Source organism: Perissodus microlepis, chromosome 23, assembly GCF_051167445.1.
Source record: "Perissodus microlepis isolate ML-2025 ecotype Zambia chromosome 23, ASM5116744v1, whole genome shotgun sequence".
NCBI lineage: Eukaryota > Metazoa > Chordata > Actinopteri > Cichliformes > Cichlidae > Perissodus > Perissodus microlepis.
Genome location: NC_140482.1, coordinates 21,741,854 through 21,758,628, shown reverse-complemented (window position 1 = coordinate 21,758,628; position 16,775 = coordinate 21,741,854). Strand labels below are relative to the sequence as shown.

Sequence of the window (16,775 nt, the reverse complement as noted above, 5' to 3'; positions counted from 1 at the left end):
TAGATTTGTGGAAGTGTGAAAAGGTCAGTTTGTGAAGTTTAAATGTGTTATGTTCATTTTAGTGAAAATTTAGACTGTGAAATCTAGCAGTTTATTGGCTAAGCTAGGCTAACACCCTGCAATGCAAAGGCTTGGGGGCTAATATCGATGTTCTTAATCTTACAGTTATGAAATGTTGTTTGAAGACATTATTTCTCTCTGATTTTGCAGGGCTAAGCTAGGAACAACCAGGATATTCTTTTCACTTCAGATATAGACAGTCTAGTGTTATGCCAGTAAGCTATGCTAACCAACCTACGACTCATTTGCCTAGCATAAGTCATTTCATTTAAAAAGAAAAAAAAGTACAACCCACACAAACAGTAATTCATTTTACAACTGAAAAAGTTTTTCAAAATCTATTTATGCAAAGTGCAACAGCAGAACTCAACATAAACACTGAGAAGTAGGCTAATGAAATTCTGTTAAATCACTTATTAGTTTAAGGCCAAGTGACCCCTTGTTTTTACTGACTGGCGGGAGAAAATTAATGATACTGTAAAATCTGCTTTAAAATAATCTGTAATCTCCAGTAATCTGCTTTGGCATAGATTTGCTATTTAAGCTTCATGAGGACTATCCTATTTTTTTCTTTTTCTTCTCATTTTTATTAAAGTTGGACACCAAGCTTATAGCCAATATCTAGAAAATGTATTATTAATTATAGGTAGGAAATAACTGTTCATCACCGTGTAGCAATACTTGGCACATAACAAATAAAAGGAAAAAAATAAGCTACCAAAGGAAGGAGTTTAACTAGAGAAATGTTTGTCGTTCATATAATTACAGGATGTTCCCCTCATGGAAAGACTTACAGAGGCTCTGGCTTGTTTTTCTCAAACTAACAGACTAATAGATTACAGAGGCTTGGTTTTTTTTTTCACTACTGCATCATTATGTTCGCAACTCAGCACAGAGTGAGCACAGCAGTTTTTAATGCCTGGGCTTCAAGCTCCTGCTGACTCTCTGGCTGGTCTATCTCCTTCTTTATCAATACTGTGTGGGAGACTGTCCTTTATCAAAAATGTTGGCTGATGAAATGGGGACAAGCCACACATTACTAATGATACTTACACAGCTCCCGTTAAACTAGTTGAAATAAAATACAGAGAAGAAACTGGAATGGCAGTAAATATTTCCCTGGTTACTGCAAAAGTTGGCATATCAGCGAGTAAAGCCAGGCTTTCTGGGAATCAGAACAGTTGGACGGCGTCTTTGGCCAATTGACTCGCTTGGCTGAAAGCACCCATTGTATAAACACTGATATGGCGAATCTGTGAGATTCAGTTAATTTTTTCCAAACTTTATGTATCTAGGGAAAACCAACTGGGTTTCCACAAGCAAAGCTCCCCCTTAGATTCATTCCTGGATGCTGTTAAACACTATTTTCAGCTGTTCAGTCTCTGAGCTGAAGCTTCGGAGCAGTTAGAGGAGAAGAGTCCTCTTCAAGGGTGTCCAAGGAGGTTCTTGAGACAGAAGACAGTGCTTCATGTTTTTAAAGTACGTCTGTGCTTTCTAGGCAGTGACTCTGTGGTCGCAAACCAACTTGGCTGACCTTTAGGTTGCTGAAGCCCCAAATTTCTTCCTGCCTACATGCGACTGTGAGCAGTTGTGACTAGAGAGGAAGGTTGAGCGTGGTGGTATTGTCTCTCTTTATGAGTGTGAATGTATGTAGATGTGTGTGCGTGTCTGTGTGTGTGTGCCAGACCTTTAAAATTCAGTCTTTCCACTTCCCGTGCAGTGACAAAAACGGTGTGTGCAGAGCAGTGTGACGGTCGATGCTTCGGGCCTTACGTCAGCGACTGCTGCCATCGCGAATGCGCCGGCGGCTGCTCCGGCCCCAAGGACACGGACTGCTTTGTACGACACACACACACACACACACACACACACACACACACACACACACACACACACACACACACACACTTTCTCACTCTTTAACTCTCTTTAACTCTCTTTACTTCTTTTATTTCTGCCTTCAACACACACGTACAGTGACCAAAAAGAAAGAAAGAAAATCATCCTATCCACACTCATCCTTCTTCCCATTCCACATCTTTTGTCCAACATCTGTTTGCCATCCTCCCCGCCCGAAAATGATCCACTTTGTTTACCTGCTGATAAATTGTTTGTCATTTTATGGTGCTGTAAACATCTTCCACAGCGGCGCTCTTTAAAGGACAAATTGGGGATTCTGTGTCATAATTAATATCCCTTTTATCACCTCAAGTTCTACCTTTTTCCTCAAACTGGTGCATGACTTCCCCGCACATGCTGACAGGGATGATATTGTAGTTGTAATTCACAGAAAGGCTCATCCAATTCAATTACTGCTGTTTCCGCCTGTGGCCACAGACGACAAATCACTTAAGAGGTTTATGGGAAAACATTTCACCATTTACATCATGGCTGTGGATCAATGGCTCCAATTTTTCTCCCATTTGGCGTTCAAAGAGACAAAGGAGGGCCGCATGATTCGCATGTCGCAATCCCACGTAAAAATGAAATGCTGCTGTAATACTCTTTTGCTCATGGTGACTTATGCAGGAAAATCACAGCCCTCCCCATTTGCCTTCAACCTAGCTCACTGCGGTTGTATTCCCTCTGCAGGCTTGCACCAATTTCAATGACAGCGGGGCCTGCGTGACCCAGTGCCCTCAGCCCTTTGTGTACAACCCGACGTCCTTCCAGTTAGAGCACAACCCCAGGGCAAAGTACACCTATGGAGCCTTCTGTGTCAAGAAATGTCCACGTAAGTCTGCACCTAGTTCTCAGCGAACGCAGTGCACATCCAAGCAGCTGCAAAATGATCTAGTGTGTGTGCCATTACACAACGCTACGCCGCAATAACATAGATGCTGATAATAACGCTCGTAAATAAGTCTTTGTTTTTTGTTTTTTAGAATCTGTGCTGGCGTCTGTTGATGAGTCATTTATCCCCTGTCAATCCTGAAATTGGACCCCAGGCAATTATTTCAAGTCAAGATAGATTACTCAAACATAAATCAAACATAAATAAAGTGTGTATCTCAATCAGCTAGTTGCTATGCCATCTGCTTCAGCTTCTGGCAGCTGAAAAAGCTAACCTTAGCTCTTTCTGTCATGGATGTGCAGTTACGGTAGTGCAATATTTCAGCGAACGTGCATTAAAATTTGAGTGACATGAAGAGACTGCATGTTCGACTTCCACTGATCATCAGATGATCATACCACAGTCTGGCTTTCCTGTTTCTGCAACCAAGTACTTAGCTAATTCATTACTGTTTCTCACTGATATAGACCATTAGTTTTGATCATTACACAAATGTGATTAAAATACAATCAGTTTCATACAATTAGAGGGCTCCTTCCAGGAATGCGCTTTGATTTTTATAGTATTATATTTCAAATTTACTGTAGGGGGTTGTACGCGGTATGCTAAAAGACTGGTGAAGTCCTCTAATTCAGATTTTTGCTGCTTTTTCTATCAGATAACTTTGTCGTGGACCACAGCTCCTGTGTGAGAGCATGTCCCAGCAACAAGATGGAAGTGGAGGAGAACCGGATTAAAATGTGCATCCCTTGCACAGACATCTGTCCAAAAGGTAAACCCAGGCAGCGATTTCTGAAAATAAAGTGCGAAATATATAGTTCCTTCAGTCAACTTGTGCTGAATGTCATATTAAAGTGTTTCATGCCTGTTTAACATGGTGGACCAGTTCTGTGAGTCAAACTACTGAAGTAGAAGCCTAGCATACACCTAGCAGGGAAGTTACTAATTAAACAAAATGAAACTTAAACCTAAAGGAAATACATAAACAGGAAAGTTACAAAACAATTTGCATTGCCTTTTGGAGACAAAAGTGCTAACATTAGCTTATAGCTTAGCAAACCACCCTCTGGCTCTAAAAAACAAGATAGCAAAAGCTGTTATAGGTATAAAGTTATAGGTATAAAGCATATAAAAATCTGTGGATAAACCAGATGATTTCAGCAAGAATGTCTTTAATTTCCTGTATGGAGAAACACAAGAGGGACCATACAGTAAATAATGACAGAGCAAGATCTGACCTACACAGTCATTTTCAGTCAAAACAGAAGCTAGTGCAGCTGTTCGTCATAAATTCTCTATGCACTTGTAATGCAAGATTTTTCAGCTTTTGTTGTGCAAAGCGACCACAGTTAATTGCTCAAAAGCTTATTCTGTAATAGGTTCAGGTCTCTGATTTGTCAACTGTTCCCCCAATCAGTCGCCAGAAGTAAAAAAATAATAACCATATTTCTATCCCAAGGGAAAAATTCCCCAATCAAGTAGCTGCTTCAGATTGGCAGTTGCTATGAAACTGATTGCTAATGTCCCAATCATGAAGCCATAGAGACCAGTCAGTGATGCAACCACACTGAAAACCACTAGCAAAATGCTGCGATTGCTCATAGTTTCAATGGAAGATGCAAACTTGTCTGCAAACACTCACCAACTACTCTCTCAGCAGCAGTGAAACTATGAAAACTGATCCAAACCAGAAAATGAGAACATTTGTCTTCAAAGTAAAAGTTGTGGCTTTAGCAATGTGTTGATGGCAGCAGGGAAACACAACTTTTACTGTGACCTCAGAGGGTTTCCATTTACTTGTGGGGATCTGGTTTTGCTCATGCTTGGACAGCAGTTGGACAGTTTTTATATATAATGCTGCAACTTCCATGCAAACTATGGTCAACTGCAGCAATCTGCTTTCAACAAAGGTGATCCTAAGGAGGACTTTGGTTTCGCACCCTCCAACAACCACACACCAAGCCATCAAGGAGTGCACCAACTGGTCTCTAAGCCTGTGTGACTGAGACCTAAGATGGATGTTTGAAAAGTGTGGCCAAGGTATACAGTGGGGCAAAAAAGTATTTAGTCAGCCACCGATTGTGCAAGTTCCCCCACCTAAAATGATGACAGAGGTCAGTAATTTGCACCAGAGGTACACTCCAACTGTGAGAGACAGAATGTGAAAAAAAAAATCCATGAATCCACATGGTAGGATTTGTAAAGAATTTATTCATAAATCAGGGTGGAAAATAAGTATTTGGTCAATAACAAAAATACAACTCAATACTTTGTAACATAACCTTTGTTGGCAATAACAGAGGTCAAACGTTTACTATAGGTCTTTCCCAGGTTTGCACACACAGTAGCTGGTATTTTGGCCCATTCCTCCATGCAGATCTTCTCGAGAGCAGTGATGTTTTGGGGCTGTCGCCGAGCAACACGGACTTTCAACTCCCGCCACAGATTTTCTATGGGGTTGAGGTCTGGAGACTGGCTAGGCCACTCCAGGACTTTCAAATGCTTCTTACGGAGCCACCCCTTTGTTGCCCGGGCGGTGTGTTTTGGATCATTGTCATGTTGGAAGACCCAGCCTCGTTTCATCTTCAAAGTTCTCACTGATGGAAGGAGGTTTTGGCTCAAAATCTCACGATACATGGCCCCATTCATTCTGTCCTTAACACGGATCAGTCGTCCTGTCCCCTTGGCAGAAAAACAGCCCCATAGCATGATGTTTCCACCCCCATGCTTCACAGTAGGTATGGTGTTCTTGGGATGCAACTCAGTATTCTTCTTCCTCCAAACACGACGAGTTGAGTTTATACCAAAAAGTTCTACTTTGGTTTCATCTGACCACATGACATTCTCCCAATCCTCTGCTGTATCATCCATGTGCTCTCTGGCAAACTTCAGACGGGCCTGGACATGCACTGGCTTCAGCAGCGGAACACGTCTGGCACTGCGGGATTTGATTCCCTGCCGTTGTAGTGTGTTACTGATGGTGGCCTTTGTTACTGTGGTCCTAGCTCTCTGCAGGTCATTCACCAGGTCCCCCCGTGTGGTTCTGGGATCTTTGCTCACCGTTCTCATGATCATTTTGACCCCACGGGATGAGATCTTGCGTGGAGCCCCAGATCGAGGGAGATTATCAGTGGTCTTGTATGTCTTCCATTTTCTGATGATTGCTCCCACAGTTGATTTTTTCACACCAAGCTGCTTGCCTATTGTAGATTCACTCTTCCCAGTCTGGTGCAGGTCTACAATACTTTTCCTGGTGTCCTTCGAAAGCTCTTTGGTCTTGGCCATGGCGGAGTTTGGAGTCTGACTGTTTGAGGCTGTGGACAGGTGTCTTTTATACAGATGATGAGTTCAAACAGGTGCCATTCATACAGGTAACGAGTGGGGGACAGAAAAGCTTCTTACAGAAGACGTTACAGGTCTGTGAGAGCCAGAGATTTTCCTTGTTTGAGGTGACCAAATACTTATTTTCCACCCTGATTTACGAATAAATTCTTTACAAATCCTACCATGTGGATTCATGGATTTCTTTTTCACATTCTGTCTCTCACAGTTGGAGTGTACCTCTGGTGCAAATTACTGACCTCTGTCATCATTTTAAGTGGGGGAACTTGCACAATCGGTGGCTGACTAAATACTTTTTTGCCCCACTGTATTTCTGTCTCATGGTTTCATATTAATTGACACTTGGAGTAACTCATAAGTCACCCTGGGGTGTTTTATTGCCCGTTGGCCTGGGTAGTTTTGGTTTAGGCTGTCAAATTTGTGCTGTTGAATGGATAAACCATGAAAATGGGCAGGTTTTTATCTATTTATTATGATAGCATAACAATAATGTACGGATATAATGTGCAAATCAAACAAAGTGAAGTGATAATCAAGTTTGATTCTCATCTTTCCCCCTGCTTCTACGGCTACCAGGCTCACTTACTGCATTTACTGTATGTACAAGAGCTTATGCAGTTAAAACATTTTAATCTAATAGCTTTATGCTAACAGTGATGATACCAAATCGACACGAGCCCAGAGGAATCACTTAAAAAGCTTTATATAAGAAATGTAATTTATTTTCACGGGAGGCAGCTTAGCTTTTTTTATGTTACCGTGAATGTACTTACAGCTCAGATATTGATTCCAGCGACCCTTCCAGAATCAACATCTTCTTTCCACGCCGTGCAGCGCTCACATCTGTAACATTCTCAGCAATGCAGTAAACTTTATCTCATTTTATTAATGAAGTCTTCTCTAAACCTTCCATATTGTTGATTTCAAACATTAATAGTTAGGTCCTAACGCAAAATTAATCTCTGCGCATTTCATTAAAGGGGCTTTGGCTACATGACACTCATTTTCTCTTATCACTGCAATGTGTATCCAGTGCATACTCATTACATCCTGTTGGAAGTTAAATATGGCATAAATGAAGGTCACGTGTTTGATCCCCACAACAGTCGACATGGTAATTAACACAAAATAGTCTCATAATGAGAAACTGCTCCTACCTGCTCAGTAATTACAAGTCATTTTGCTGGAAGACCGTCCGCTAAATGCCTAAAATGGCTAATGTGAAATTAAACAGCATTACTTGAGTTCAATACAGAGGATTAGCCCCGTCATCACATTGTTCTCACAAAGGTAACTGATCTGACCTCTCTCTTACGGAGGCAAGGCAACAGTGTTTTTCTTCAGATTCCATGTATGGGCTGTGGCATCCATTGATTGGCTAATCCCTTGATTACATCGTCACGTAGCAGGGAGGGGTTAATGAGGGATAGCCCAAAGAACTGTGGGAAATGATAACAAATTAACATTTCAGATATCGCGTTGGCTGGTATAAATCACTATCAAAAACTGGTTACACCACTTAATGCCAGCCTTATTCATCATCCCCTCCGCCTCTGTCAGAAATACTTGGCTCACACTAGACCGCAAGTCTAATTAATGCAGATGTAATGAATTCATTATAGGGAGGAATTGGCTGTGGATTGGCCCATGCTTTCATCAAAAGAATTCCAATGCATGGAGAGGGGCCATGGCCTTTCATGCACACCCAAAAGCAGGACCATATTTTCATAAAAGAGTATGAAACATTACAGTGACAAATGGCCAGTGGTAATTTCTCAAAATTAGGCCTTTGCAATATACAGGGACTTCAGATATGCATTAAAGTAGGTAAAATCACCATTGCTAAAGCAGCTAAAATGGTAATTTAAATAGTATTTTTAACTAATTGTGTGTTTCGGTGTTTGTTGTTTCAGTGTGTGACGGTATAGGAACAGGAAGCCTGCAGTCAGCTCAAACAGTGGACGCCAGCAATATTGATAAATTTGTCAACTGCACCAAAATCAATGGCAACCTCATCTTTCTCATTACTGGCATTAAAGGGTGAGTGCCACTCACACTCAGTGATTTTACACAAGTTTTTGTTAAGCATATTTGATGGCGCACACACAAAAAAAAAGATTTTTTTTTACTTTTTTATGTGTCATAAAATTTCAGAACTTCTAGATTAACATGCACAAACAAATTTTATCTGTCTATGTGTTTTTTTTTCTATGATTTTTTTTAAACTAGAAGGTGTCAAACTGTACATTCTTTGAATTACTGAGGTTTGATAATCAGTTTTTCTTTTCTGGGAAATTCATCTGCTTTGGCAAAAAAGTAACTGCCATACAGAACAAGAAGTTTGGATCCAGATGTCTTCTGGCATCCCCATTGTCCCCACTGATGACCTTGGTGATGGAATGGGTTGGACTGGTACTTATATAGTGCTTTTCCACTCAGAGCACTTTCAATAAGCATCATTCACCCAGCCACACAAGTTCATGCAAGTGCTTTTTTTCCATGCCTACGCACTTTTGACCTAGCATTCACTTGCTCATACTCCTTTCGATGTATTGGGGATTCAGTGTCTTGCTCTGACATACAGGTTGGAGGAGTCAAGGTTTTTAGCAGATGACCTGCTCCACCTTCTGAACCACGGCCGGCCCCAATACCCATTGGGTTCTTAAATTGGGTGCGGTGAAGATGGTGTCTAGTACACAGTTTGGTCTACTGACGAGTCATATAGATGCTTTAAAGCGCTTGAGCTGAAGGCAACTAGGGGTTCTTGAAGACATTTTACTTCACGCATTAAGCGTTATTAGCTGAAAAAGAATGGACAAGAGTTGAAATGTCTTCAAGAGCCTAAAAGAAGTCCAGTTGTCTTGGACTCAAGCACTTTATCTCACACTCATATACACACACGCAGACACACACACATCTCCATTGCACTGTATCGTCCTGTTCTGTCTATTGTTGCACTGTCTTGTCTTGTTCATTTTTGCTGTTTTTATATATTGCACTTTGCGTAGGCCTGTGTTTGTCCGTTATATGTCATATGTAGCACCAGGGTCTCAGAGGAACGCTGTCTCATTTCACTCTGTACTGTGCCACTGTACATGGTTGAAATGACTATAAAAGCCACTTGAACTTGAACTTTAGCTCATCATACTGAGTGACTGAGACTCTGTACAGACATACTGATCTTTTGCCTTCAAGTCGATCCCTACAAGTGACCACATTCTAGATATGCATAGTTAATAAACCCACTGTTGGGGTACTATGTAGGAGCAGCAATATGTGCAGTTTTACTGAAGGACAACATAGGGTTCACTACATGGATGAAAACTTTACACACAAAACCACTGCACATGGAGAAAAAAAGAGAGCAGTGAAGGTCAGGGAGCGCTCTTACCTTGTCAGCTACTCTTAACCGCATCCTGAGGACAGAATGATTATAAATCATAATTTGGCTATCGGCTTTAGTTGGCTTAAAAACCTTAATGAAACTTTCATTTATAAAGCCTTGCTTTAGCAACATAGACTTATTATGCTTTATACTTCTCTTCAGGGATATGTATCACGGTATTGGGCCTTTGGACCCTGAGCGCCTCAACGTGTTCCGCACCGTGAAAGAGATCACAGGTAAGACGGCCTCACTTGGAAACACTGAATACAAGAAGAATTACAGGGTGTGTTTGTGCATGCTGTCGTGTGAATTATTTGGCCTCTAAAGTAGTGAAAGAAAGCTTTAAGAGGAAAGCAGATTTTTGCCAGTAAGCTCAAAAAGGAGCTCTGGTGCATATAATGTTATTGTGTGTGTGCAATATCTCCATAGTTATACGTTCTTTCACTGTGTGCTGCTGCTGCTGTGTGCATCCTTGTGTGTGTACTTATTCATTAGCTATTACAGGCCTTAAGGGATGAGCAATACCTCGTATACAAACCCTTTTGTCATATTAAACCGCGACTTGCAGTTGAGCCAAACAGCTAATGGAGTGAAACTGCATTTTCATAATGAAAACCTAAGCAATAAGAAAGAGCAATGGCCATTCTATCCCAGCCATTTCCTGCTCCTATCCCTTTGAATGTCATTTCCACAGATGCTGATTTGATATAATCTGTCATTAAAGGCAACCAGACAAATTGTGCAGAATATTAAATCCATTCTTTTAATTAGCAATATTAAATATTAAATATTGTCTTCTGCAAGCGCATTTCCTACAAAGAAAAGGGTTTCTTGCTTGAACTTCAGAGCAGCTCCGTGATCTGAAACTTTGGATGTAGGCAACAGAAGGGTTTTTATCCGTTGCTCATTATTTTTGTGCTCCTTCATCAAATACCGCCACATACTAATTAGCACATGTTCAACCACTTTGCCTGACATGTCTTCTTTAGGTTACCTCAACATCCAATCCTGGCCTGAAAACATGACAGATCTTAGTGTTTTTTCCAGCCTGGCTACCATTGGAGGCAGAGCTCTTTACAGGTATGCTTGCAGGCATGCCCACACCAACTTTCTTCTGTCCATCCATGGATTTTCTTCCACTTATCCATTTCAGGGCCGAGAGACTACATTCACCAGATTGCCAGGCTGTTACAGGGCTAACACATAAAGACAGATAGCTAGTTAAACCTACAGCCAGTGTAAAATTGCCAGTTAACCTGAATTTGAAGGCAGGACCTTCTTGCTATGACGTGACGCGATACCACGCTGCCAAAATTGGACCATTGCAGGATAAATCATTTGGATGCACTTACACTTTCCCTCTGCCGGTAACCATTGGAAGGCTTCCCTGTGAGTAAACTACGGTAGCTGCCCCAAGAAGGCATTTAACTATCTCTGAGTATTGTTCACAACAGAGGAGCAGGTGGATTGTAAAAAGTTGGATTGTTGTGATGTCAGCAGTAACGTGGGTATTGTACTGGACTATTGTGGCAAAGAGAGACAATTTCCAAATCACCAGCCAATATATATGTCCAACCCTCACATATGGTCTGGGGTAGTCACTAAAAGAATACATCTGTTAAATGCTGGAATTAGTTTCCTTTGTAAGGTGGTTGGCTGTACCTTAGAAATAGGGTGAGGAGCCCAGACATCCACAGGGAGCTGGGAGTAGGGCTACTCCTCTTTTGCATTGAAAGGAGCCAACTGTATTGGGTTTGGGCTTCCAATCATGATGCATCCTGGACAAAAGCTCTTAGAGGTTTTCCAGCAAAGCCCAGGTGGGAAGACACCTTTTAAGACCCATGTTTACATCTCATCTGGAAAATGTCTAAGACAGAACAAGGATGTCTATAATATCCTGTTTGCCCACGTAACAAAACTATGGATGGATGTTGCAGGTTTGCAAATGCGTGCGTCTGAGCGAGATCAGTAAAGAGGAAACACTGCAATATCACCGCTTTCTGCTCATTCATTACTGAGGAGTAATAATAAATTCCACAAAGCTATACAGCATACATTTAAATAAATTAAAATAAACCCATTATACTCACTTAACTCCAGAGGGATTGTTCATATTACACTTGTCTATAGACAAAATTCTTGTGAAATAAATGTAGTCAAACTTTTCTTTCCTTTCTGATCGCTGAAAATGAAACAGATGCTTAAAATGATACGACTCCTGGACGATATCAACATATTTGCATGTCAGAATATTCTGATTAATTGATGAAACGTCTGTATGTGACAACATCCCACCTTGATACACCTTGAATTGAGTTGCTCTGGCATCTAATATGCTGTTTCATGCATGCAACTTTTCAAAAATTGTTGACCAGTGTTATCAGCTGCCCTTGTCAAGGAGAGACCTCGTAGGCTGCAAAATGATGTCACAATTCTGCAGAAATAACCATGTTGGAAGCCTACAGCTAAATTATAGTATTTCTATCTTTGTCAAAGAGGTTATGTGATTGGTTTGTGCTGGCTGTCTGTTCGCAAAATTACTCAAAATAGTGATGCACAGATTTGCATTTGCCAGAAGAAGGACTTAGCTCAGCTGGTTCCTGGATTCTTTAGAGAAAAGTTGGCAAAATTGGCCATTTCAAGCATTTTATGGTCTTTTTTCCGAGAACATCATCTAATTTCCCGCTGTTTCCTCTATTCGGATGTTCGCCGTTGGAGCTGGTGAGCCACCAGCAGGTTTTTGCTCACAGAAGCTCTTTGAAGTGCTGCTGTCACACAGCTTTGATTTGCCCTGTTTTGATAACAGGTTCTGTGTTTGCTTGCAAGTGACAGATTCGAGAGAGATAGTGCTGCAGAGTCAAAGGAGGTCCAGTCGTGTTTTGTAAGTTCCTGTGATGAACATGTAGCTCAGCAGTGCTCGAGTACAAGTCCGAGCTGGAGAAACCTTCTGCATCTGCAAAAGTTTCTTTATGTCTGGTATTTCTTTTTTTTCTAACATTACATTTTTAATAGGAGTTTTTTTTCTCTAGCTTTACATGACTTCTTGTTCTTCTTTTGTCTGACTCTTAGCTTAACTCTTAATCCATTTTCCCTTTCTCCCCTCATTACTGTTCCTCTCCATCATATATTTTCATCCCACCCTCTAACCTTGTCTTTTCTCTCCCCCCCCCCAAACCCTCAATTACTCCTTCATCCTCCTTTCTCTTCTTCCATCTTGTTAAAATTGCTTTCCAAATCTTCTTGTGTGCTTTCAACTATTTCTTTTAAATTTGTTATTTCTCTCTGATTTCCTTTCGTCTCCCTACTCGTCCTCTCTACCCCTTCTCCCTTTGCCATGACTAATTTCCTTTTCTATTCTCTCTTCTCTTTCAGTGGAAGTGGTATTTCTCTTTTGATCTTGAAGCAGCGTTGGATCTCCTCCCTCCAGTTCCAGTCGTTGAGTGAGATCAGCGCCGGGAACGTCTACATCTTCAACAACAGCCGCCTCTGCTTCTATAACACCATCAACTGGACGTCGCTATTCAGGACCCCGAGCCAAAAAGTCCTCGTCCGTAACAACCAAGATCCAAAGGAGTGCAGTGAGTAGATGTGGTGTTAAGACTATTAAAGTTTTTAGCTTTTGCAGACCTCTGCACCTTCTGAGGGAGGAATCAGAGTTTAAGCAATATTGCATCATTACGCAGTGTCTTAGCTGCATAATTAATCCAAAATGGTTCAAATTTTGATGCCAAAGTGGGGTTCTGAATACTTTTTAAACCTTTCAAGAACTCCTGCTCTCCTGTTTTTTTTCTTCCATGTAATCGTACTGAGTGTTTCAGGAGGGGTGCGAGCAGCACCACTCAGAAACTGTAGTTTTATTGCATTTTGACTATTGCTAATTTGGGTTTGGCTGGTGTTCAAGTTTGAGAGAGTCTGACAGACAGGCTGTGGCTGCCAGGAAAACTAGGGAAGGTTCCAGGTGAGCTGGACAGAGCACATGGCAGGTTGGCAAAAACAGGAGAGAGGTGACGGGAAAATGACATGAAGCTGAGAGTGGCAAAGGAAAATGTGGCAGCAGGAGACTGGGTGGAGGTGGCAAATGAGATAAAGGACCCGAGTCACGTGGAAGCAAAGAGCTACTGAAGAGGCCGAACAACACAAGGGACAAACTTGGCTGGGTCAGTGTTCAGTGTTAGCAATGACCACATCTGGTACACACACATTTCATAACAAAGGGGTCAGTTAAAAGGATGATTGGATGGATAAATTGCTGGAATAATTTCTCAGCACCGGTCCTATGTGAGGACAAGGCCATGCAAAATTTAAATTGCAATGGAAGCCGATTGGGTAAAGGTGATGTGCTAGCTAGCTAGTTTTTGTTAGCTGCTAGCATCTGCTTTTTGGACTAGTTCATGTGAAAGTTACCTGCAATAATGTAGACAGGATACGTTTAGAGTATCTTTTAGAAGTTTAAAGTGATTGACTCTCAGTGTGGGTTGGATTTTAACAATATGACATTAAAAGTTTGTGTAAGTTACTCTTTAATGCTACACAGATTAACTGAGCAGTCTGTCAGAGTGAATGCGTCTCAGGTGTGCAGGTGCAATGCAAATTTCATCCACTATATAGTGCTCTAAGAAATCATTATGATGCATGAAAAATCAGTGTACAGTAATAAAATCGCTACTACTCATCCACATCAAAAGGAGTCAGCTGAGGTGGTTCGGGCATCTGACTAGGATGCCTCCTGGGTGAGGTGCCATTCTACGAGGAGGCCCTGAGGTAGACCAAGGACATGCTGGAGAGATTACATCTCTCTGTTGACCAGCATAAACCCCACATAAACTGGAGAAGGTGGCTGGGGGGGGGAGTGGGAGGTTTGGGTTTCAGCCAGTCCCAGACAAAAGTCAGAAGATAGATGTATGGATGAGGGAGTGACTGAAAAAGTGGATGATTTAACCACAGCCACACAATATACTAAGAGAGAGAGAGAAAAACAGCAGCCAGAGGCACAAGAAAAGGGAAAACAGTAGGAATGAGACTAAACGACAGCCATAGCTATGGTACCATTAGCACTCTAATTACCTCTACCCCAGTATTACACACTGACTTGCCCAATTTCATGGGAACTGTCATGCCTTAAAGGTATGTTAAGTATAATGCTTGCAATGGGAAGTGGAGGCCTGATGGAATGAACAACAGGCAAATAAAGGGACATATTGCTCATATGATTCCACAATACCCAGGGTAATGAGCTTATTTATAATATTTGTGAGGATTTGTTAGAGGTGGTTGCCACTAAAGCTTTCTGTGTCTGAGATGGAGATAACTAAGCCGCCATAGTTTTTCACGGTCCTGCCACGCTGCGGTTCATATCATTAGCCAGTTAATGAGTACGGTGTGTGTATTAGAGATCGATCGATGGCACCTTACACAGGTCTCTTCATTAGGCTCAACCCACTGTCTACGATTGACTGTTCTCCTGTTGACAAAGGGTTTGGCCCCCACCAGGCGACACTCCCGGGGATATGTGTGTCACTCAGCGATTGAGTGTGATGAGCATTATTGATTGTTGTGGTTCAACAGGAAGGGGGGGGGGGCTTACAATTACAGTGGATGTGAACATGCAGCAGTTTGAGCTTCCGATAGCTGTAGAAAAAATATATAAATGCAGTCCATTTACAAGCACTGACTTATCTCCTAGGCATGAATACAGAATAGATATACACACATTGCTACATTTATACACTTATAATTTGGGACAGGCAGCAATGTTATAGACATCTTAAAGAAAAGACATTCTGCCAATGAAGTCTGTGGGTTCCCCAAGAATCAACACTGACTTTCGACAGTCTTGTGATCCATTTCGCCAACTTTTTTCATCTTGTGCCACCAAGGGGTCAAAGATGAAAGTGTGTTAATGTCTGTAACTTTTGCACCATTCTTAATTTTTAGATTGAGAAGACAATTGCATCAGTTATTGGAACAAACCGAGTTCAGAGGACTGTACAACCAATTTTATGTTGTTAAAAAAAATAACACAAATGATCTTCAGGTATACATATGTCCCAGCTATCAAAATAGGAGGCAGAGTTGCCATACAGGAAGTGACGTGAGCAACACTTCTATCAAGCCAAACATTGGTGATCCTAGGACCCAGTTCTTGCAATTGCATTTCACTTCTCACAGTCTCACTGTTTACTGCAACAATACTAGCAAAAGCCACCAACTACTTAACAATGTTTTTCCTTCATGTCCACTGGTTGCTAACCAGTTGCCAACCAGTTTCTAGGTCTGTGCTACAGGACCCTAATTTGTTTAGTACTGATATGTGTAGAGATGTTTAATAAAACTGTTAAGCACTTTGGTAGAACTTGAGAATTTTGAAGTTATTTTTGTGTACAAGAGGACAAAATATAGTGCCTGTATCTGATCGTACTGTGGCGTATCCCAAGACACAGACATTTCGAGGTGTTACGTAACCACAATATATAACTGATACATAATTGATAGCTGATAGCCAGACCACCCCACCCCAGACCAAGGATCATCAAAGGTATAAGCTGGATATTAGCCACATACACACTTAACAGGTGATCCTACCCCAACACTTGTTTAATGTGTTGACACCAAACATCCTCCCTGTTGTCTTTCAAAGAAAATTATACAATTTTGACCATTTGAACATTCTCCTCACAGACCAACAACGAATGGTATGTGACCGAATGTGTTCGGACGATGGCTGTTGGGGACCAGGGCCAGACCAGTGCCTCTCCTGCCGATATTTCAAGCGAGGCCGTACATGCGTTCAGTCCTGCAACCTTTTTGATGGGTGAGTAGTTGATTCATTCAGTAAAAGTCCTTTCCTTCCTCTGACACATTCTGAGCAAATGTTGTACGTGGGTCTGGAAATATCTTTGAGTAGATCTGACTTAAACTGTGAAAGAATTAAAAATAAAACACATTTCTGATCATTATGGTCCCAGGAAGCTGGATTAATTCCTCAGCAAACAGCCATACGTGACAAGCAGCAGAAATAAAATCAATTTAAACTGTTTTAATGCATGAAAATGAAGTCAAAACATCCTCAAGGGCTCTGGAGGAGGAGAGTCTAATTGCTGATTGGCATGAATGTAATGAAGTGAACCAATAAGGAATTTTACAGTGCGAACAGTCAGAGGAACATTTGGCTGCATATTACACCCACTGTCCAAA

At 41.4% G+C, this 16,775-nt stretch overlaps 1 protein-coding gene across 4 annotated transcripts in view; it reads left to right on the top strand.

Annotated features, from left to right (window-relative positions):
* The window catches only part of LOC146361395 (receptor tyrosine-protein kinase erbB-4-like), a 363,843-nt gene that overhangs the window by 254,389 nt on the left and 92,679 nt on the right, over positions 1-16,775 (top strand). For all 4 annotated transcript variants that reach the window (XM_084922478.1, XM_084922479.1, XM_084922477.1 and 1 more), the window contains exons 6-13: positions 1,781-1,899; positions 2,653-2,794; positions 3,513-3,626; positions 8,110-8,236; positions 9,744-9,817; positions 10,571-10,661; positions 12,954-13,159; positions 16,260-16,392. In XM_084922478.1, coding sequence (XP_084778604.1) covers positions 1,781-1,899; positions 2,653-2,794; positions 3,513-3,626; positions 8,110-8,236; positions 9,744-9,817; positions 10,571-10,661; positions 12,954-13,159; positions 16,260-16,392 — 1,006 coding nt within the window. The remainder of the gene's footprint in view (positions 1-1,780; positions 1,900-2,652; positions 2,795-3,512; positions 3,627-8,109; positions 8,237-9,743; positions 9,818-10,570; positions 10,662-12,953; positions 13,160-16,259; positions 16,393-16,775) is intronic.